Source organism: Chaetura pelagica, unplaced genomic scaffold, assembly GCF_000747805.2.
Source record: "Chaetura pelagica isolate M959 unplaced genomic scaffold, ChaPel_1.0 scaffold842, whole genome shotgun sequence".
Lineage (NCBI taxonomy): Eukaryota > Metazoa > Chordata > Aves > Apodiformes > Apodidae > Chaetura > Chaetura pelagica.
Window position 1 is genome coordinate 17,231 of NW_009952274.1, and position 6,686 is coordinate 23,916.

Genomic DNA, 6,686 nt, shown 5'->3' on the forward strand with positions numbered 1-6,686 from the left:
AACACCCCCAGGGATGGGGCAGCCACAGCTTCCCTGGGCAACCTGGCCCAGGCTCTCCCCACCCTCACACTCCACAATTCCCTCCTCAGCTCCAACCTCCAGCTCCCTCTCCCACTTTTCATCCCTCCCCCTCATCCCATCCCTCCCTGCCCTTGGCCCAAGTCCCTCCCCAGCTTTCCTGGAGCCCCTTCAGGCCCTGGAAGCTGCTCTAAGGTCTCCCTGGAGCCTTCTCCTCTCCAGGCTCAACACCCCAACTCTCCCAGCCTGGCTTATGGAATCACAGACTGGATTGGGTTGGTGGGACCTTCAAGACCATCCAGTCCCAAACCCCTGCATGGGCAGGGACACCTCCCACCAGCCCAGGTTCCTCCAAGCCCCATCCAACCCACCCTTGGACACTTCCAGGGATGGGAACAGAGGGTCTGGGACTGTCCCAGCTCTGGGCAGGAAATCGTGTGAACATCCCCAAGGTGTTGTCAGAGCAGGGGGTGAGGAGAGACCCCCAACCAGGCTGTTGTGGTGCAGGGAAGGGACACCTGGGATGGGGAACCAGGCTGTGAGCCCCATGGGGAGCAGGTCAGGGGCACGGGTGGGCTTCAGTGGTGACCATATCCCATTCCCAGCTGTGGAGCATCCCTGCTGATCCCTGGCATCCCCCTCCTCTGCTGCAGGATTCCCGCGGTGCCGGGAACAACCCGTCCTTGCCCTTGGAGCACTGGAGCTGCATCTGGAGAGTCCTCCCCAGGGATGGGAAACAGTGGAATGGAGGGTGTATCTGGATGCAGGGCAGAAGCAACGGATCCTGACGGTGGAGAAGGATAAACCACATGGAGCTGTCAAGGGGCACTTTTCCGGGAGAGCCTTTTTCCTGCAGGGAACCCTCACCCTGAACATCAGCCCCGTCAGCCTGGAAGATGCTGGGGAATACAGGGCAGAATTCTTTGACCCCCCAGGCATCGTTGCTACCCAGTGCTTCCGTGTGAAGGTCTGGGGTGAGTAGCTGGGTCCCTTCACCTTGTTCCCCCTCATCCCTCTTGTTCCTCCTCACCTTGTTGTCCCCACAGAACCTGTTCCTCAGCCCCACCTGGAGACACGGGTCCTGCTCCGGGAGCTGGGGCACTGCAACCTGTTCCTGCTCTGCACCTTGCCCGGCACCCAGCACGTCTCCTACAGCTGGTTCTGCTCTGGGGGTCCCTGGGGAGCCCTGGGCCATCAGCCCCAGCTCAACCTGCAGGTTGAGGAGGATGTTGAACCCACCGTGTGTCAGTGCAACGTGAGCAACCCAGTGAGCTGGAGCACGAGCAGCACCGACCTCGGGGCCACCTGTGGGACTGCAGGTAACCCAGGCTGGGACAGGTGGGGTGTCCATCCTGGAGAGGAGGCTCCAGGGAGAGCTTAGAGCAGCTTCCAGTGCCTGAAGGGGCTCCAGGAAAGCTGGGGAGGGACTTGGGCCAAGGGCAGGGAGGGATGGGATGAGGGGGAGGGATGAAAAGTGGGAGAGGGAGCTGGAGGTTGGAGCTGAGGAGGGAATTGTGGAGTGTGAGGGTGGGGAGAGCCTGGGCCAGGTTGCCCAGGGAAGCTGTGGCTGCCCCATCCCTGGGGGTGTTGAAGGGCAGGTTGGATGGGGCTTGGAGCAGCCTGGGCTGATGGGAGGTGTCCCTGCCCATGCAGGGGGGTTGGATCCAGATGGTCTTCAGCTCATGGGATGGTTTGGGTTGGAAGGGACCTTCAGGACCACCTGGATGATCCCCTAGATGATCTTCAAGGTGGTTTTCCCATCCCTGGGGGTGTTGAAGGGCAGGTTGGATGGGGCTTGGAGCAGCCTGGGCTGCTGGGAGGTGTCCCTGCCCATGCAGGGGATGGGACTGGATGAGCTTTAAGGTCCTTCCAACCCATTCCCTGATTCCATGGAAATTCATCTGTGCTGGGGGGCAGCACCTGCTGCCAGGTCCCTGTTCCCATCCAGCTCCAAGAGGAAAAGGACTGGGATGAGCAGGGGAGGGATCACAGCTCTGGGATGACCAGGAGAGGGACCCGAGCCCCAGCTCTGCCCCTGGCTGGTCACACCCAACCCCCTCCAACCCAAACCTTTCCATGACATGACGAATTCACCTTCAGCTCCTCAAAACCAAGATTTAAGAGGGTTCACAAGTCCCAGTGGTTTCCAGTCCCTTCCTGGGACCCTTGGTCTCCCTTCCTGGGTCAGTGAAAACTGCAGAGGACATTGGGCTGACATGAAAATGTACCCAACTTCCCTTGTCCTGGGAAGTGTTCATTGAACCCAGGTGATGAAATTGGGGCTGAGGTTTCCTGGCCAGGTCTGTCCCCTGAGGGCTGTGCTGGAGCTTCTTCTCAGCCCTAGCTCAAGGCTCTGCCCAGTGTTCAAGGTCTCCTCTTCTTCTTCCTCAGGGCATTTCAGCTTCATTCCATATGGGGTAGTGGCCTTGATCCTGGTCATCTCCATAGTTCTCATTGTCTTCTTCTGCTGGTGGTGGAGGAAGAGAGGGAAGAAACCCCCAGGAGGTTTGTCCCCAGGGTTGGGCACCCCCTGCCTCCTGTCACACCCTGTGCTGGCCCTGGGCTTGTCCCTCCTTGGGGGGCTGCTGGGGGGTGGGGGGTGGCTTGTCACTCATGGCATCAGGCCCTGTCACCCCCCTGCCAGGGCACTGGGGCTCTGCCCATCCCCACTGGTGCAGGGTGGTCCAGGTCGATGAGCACCTTGGCTGCCCACACCTGGAGCTGCCCTCCAACCCCTGCCAGGTGCCAACCATCAACCTCCCCGTTGCCCAGGGGCCTCTTTCTCCTCCTGCTTGGCTTGGCTTGAGGGCTCAACCTCCCCCCCCCAAGTCCTGGGGCTCTCACACTGACCTTTCCATCTCCCCCAGAAGACATGGAACAGACCTCGACCATCTACGCTGAGGTGGGCAAAGGCCGAAGCAGCCGAGACCCCGTGAGTGCCAGGGGTGTCCCTGGGGGTCCCCTCCCCGCTCTGCTGGGAGGGATGAGACCCTCTGGAGATGTTTGTTACCTGGGGTTGTGTCCTTTAACCAGCCTGGGCTTTCCTTTCTCCACCAGGATGGCACCAGTGAGGCCACCAGAGGAGAAAGAACCATCTATGCTTCCATCTGCACCGAACCCCAGGTAGGGTCAGTCCCACTGCCAAGACCACACAGTTTTGCCCAAACTTGGCTTTTCTTTGCACACTTTGACCATTTCTCCCTGGCAGGGACCAAGACACCCTCAGGAACCTGAGCTCTCCACCATCTACTCCACAGTTCAGCACAGCAGGAAGGTGAGCTTGCCCAGCTGGGACACAAATCCAGGTCCTCCTGGTTTGGCAACTAAGTTGGGTTCCTCATCCCACCCCTGTGTTGCCTGATGGCAGCTCCTTGTTCTCCTCCACAGTCTTCCTCTGCCAAGAAGAAGAGGCTGGACCCAGCTTTGGTTTCCACTGTCTACACAGAGGTAACATGTGGGGAGATGGACCCTCCAAAGCTCATCAGCTTTTTGAGGGTAAAACTCATCCATTTTCTCCCAGGACACAGGGGGTTATAGACACTGGTGTCCCCCCTTGCAGACACCACGTCCTGTTGGCCACCACCTCTCCTAGTGTTCTTGTCAAGAGCTTCCCATTGGGTTTTTTTTTCTCCTGGACCACCCAGAGACCTTCAGCAGCACCTCCCAGGACCCCACCTGGTCATTCAGGATGAAAACAGCCAGAAATGGGTTTTGTTGTTGGGTTTTTTCCCCCCCCGGATGCAAAGCCCAGCTGAGCCGTGGAGGCTTCTCTATGAAGGAAGGAGGAAAGACTCAAGGATGGAGACCTGGAGATCTCAAGGATGGGGATCTTTGGAGGGGAGAGGTGGGAAATGAGCCAGGAGGGATAACAGGGGAAGAGGATCACCCGTGGTGATGTGTGTTTAGGGCCACGTGTGGTTTTGTGAGCCTTCCTTGGGTCTTGACAGGTTCCATCCAACCTTGTTCAGGTGGGAATAGAAGCTGAAGGGCATGAGGAAGTGGTGGTGCTGGTTTAATTAACTCAATTAGCTGTTTATAGCTTGCAATGTATCCTGGGGTGGGTAGGGAGGGAGTGGGAACTGCCTTGTTTGTGGGTTGGGAACATCTGAAGTGGATGGGGCCTCCTGTGGAGATCATAGAATCCTAGAATCCTAGGGGTTGGAAGGGAACTTGGAAGATCATCTAATCTAACGCCCCTGCCAGAGCAGGGTCACCTAGAGTACATCACACAGGAAAGCATCCAGGTGGGTTGGGAATGTCTCCAGAGAAGGAGACTCCACAACCTCTCTGGGCAGCCTGTTCCAGTGCTCTGTCACTCTCACAGTAAAAAATGTTTTTTGGATATTCATCATATCACTGGTCATCACTGAGAAAAGCCTAACTCCATCTCCCTGACACTCACCCCTTACATATTTGTAAACATTGATGAGGTCACCCCTCAGTCTCCTTTTCTCCAAGCTAAAGAGACCCAGCTCCCTCAGCCTCTCCTCAGAAGGGAGATGTTCCACTCCCTTCATCACCTTTGTAGCTCTGCACTGGACTCTTTCAAGCAGTTCCCTGTCCTTCTGGAACTGAGGGGCCCAGAACTGGACACAATACTCCAGATGCGGCCTCACCAATGCAAAAGGACACATTGCTGGCTCATGGTCATCCTCCTGTCTACCAGGACCCCCAGGTCTCTTTCACCTCCCCTGCTCTCCAGCAGTTCAGCCCCCAACCTGTACTGGTACATGGTGGTGTTCTTCCCCAGATGCAAAACTCTGCACTTCCCCTTGTTGAACATCATGCTTCTCCCCGCCCAACTTTCCAGCCTGTCTAGGTCCCTCTGAATGGCAGCACAGCCTTCTGGTGTGTCAGCCACTCCTCCCAGCTCAGTGTCACCAGCAAACTGGGGGTACATTCTGTACCCTCATCCAGGTCGTTGATGAAGATGTTGAACAACACCGGTCCCAGTACCGACCCCTGAGGGATTCCACTGGTCACACCTCCAACCAGATTCTGCCCCATTGGCTACAACTCTCTGTCTCCTTCCTTTCAACCAGTTCCTGATCCACCACACTACCTGGAGATGGACTTGGCAAGGTTTCAGTGTTGGGTAGGTGGGCATTGGCCTTGGGCAGGACAGTCCCTGAGATGTCACCTGCCCCAGGGATGTCACCACGTCCCTTCCCACTGAAGTCACCCCATGGCACGAGAGGAGAAGGAGGTGGAGAAAGGGCTTCAAAGACTTCCCTGAAGGCAAGATCAAGGGTTGCTCTTTGGGATGAAAATAAAAGGTGGCACTTTGGTGGTGGCTCCACAATGTTCCTGTCCTACCAGAGTCCCTGGATCAAAATGGCTTTGTGGCTGCTCCCTGTGAAACCAGGATGAGTTGGGATAATGAACTGGGAGCTGCTCTGGGGGGTTGGCACAGGAAAATGGGGGTGTCTGGTTGGGCTGATTGATGTCACCCCCAAGGTCCATCCTCTGCTTTTCATGGGTAGGTAGGAGTTGGGTACCTGCACGTGGATGGGGAGGTGGCAAGGTGGGCTGTGATGGTCTGAGTTCAGTGGGAGATGTTCAGGCATGATGGGGAGGATGGAAATCCTTCATCACCAGCACTGGGGATGTGGCAGTAGGATGAGGGGGAAATGGTTTCCAGCTGGAAGAGGGGAGGTTGAGTTGAGATCTTGGGAAGAATTCTTGGCTGTGAAGGTGGGGAGAGCCTGGGCCAGGTTGGCCAGGGAAGCTGTGGCTGCCCCATCCCTGGGGGTGTTGAAGGGCAGGTTGGATGGGGCTTGGAGCAGCCTGGGCTGCTGGGAGGTGTCCCTGCCCATGCAGGGGGTTGGATCTGGATGATCTTGAAGGTCCCTCCAACCCAAACCTTCCATAGTTTTCCATGCAGGGGGTGGGACTGGATGGGCATGAGGTCATGGAATGATTTGGGTTGGAAGGGACCTTAAGGACTACCTGGATGATCCCCTAGATGATCTTCAAGGTGGCTGCTCCATCCCTGGAAGTGTTGAAGGATCTAATGTGGGGTTTGGAGCAGCCTGGGCTGGTGGGAGGTGTCCCTGCCCATACAGGGGTTGGATCCAGATGATCTTTCCAACCCAAACCCCTCTGGGATCCTCCGAAGCCCGTGCTGTGCTCCCAGCAGCCTCCAAGCAAGGCAGAAGCTTCTAATGAAGGGTTTTAATGAAGGCCTGGGATTCCATCCTGAGAGACACTTCAGGCCCCTTTGTTCAGCACCAGCTGAGGGACGTGGGGGGCTGGGAACCCCCCCCTCCCCCTCTCTGGGGACAACAGCAAAGGCCACTGGCGTCTTACGGGCTGGGAACAAAGGGGAACGGTGACACCTGCTGGGCCCTGACCCACTTTGAGTTCACATCCCCCCCGAGATGTCCCCCATCCACTGGGGAGACCTTCAGGCTGGGAGCTGCCAGGCCCAGCAGCCACGCTGGGATGTGGCCGCATCTGTGACACCGACCCGGGGACACCGAGAGGCCCCGGAGCTGCTGGAAACCGTTTGGAGATGGGGGGAGAGGAAAGTTCCTCAGCAGGGAGCAAAGTGCTGCCTCAGCCAGGGCTGCAAATTCTCTCCCATATGCAAAAGAGGCTCACTAGCATAAATTACAGGGCGGTGGTAGAGTGTGGAGCCCGTGGATGCAGCAGCTACCGGCGCTGGT

The 6,686-nt window shown here is 57.4% G+C and overlaps 1 protein-coding gene across 1 annotated transcript; it reads left to right on the plus strand.

Moving 5' to 3' along the window:
• Positions 1-565: 565 nt before the first annotated feature.
• CD244 (CD244 molecule, natural killer cell receptor 2B4) lies at positions 566-3,513 on the plus strand (the record flags this gene model as incomplete). Its single annotated transcript, XM_010007791.1, has 8 exons — positions 566-602; positions 672-992; positions 1,065-1,337; positions 2,410-2,523; positions 2,886-2,950; positions 3,076-3,141; positions 3,227-3,292; positions 3,406-3,513. Coding segments are annotated over exons 1-8 (1,050 nt in total), but the record flags the coding sequence as incomplete, so codon positions are not given.
• Between the last annotated feature and the right edge of the window lie 3,173 nt (positions 3,514-6,686).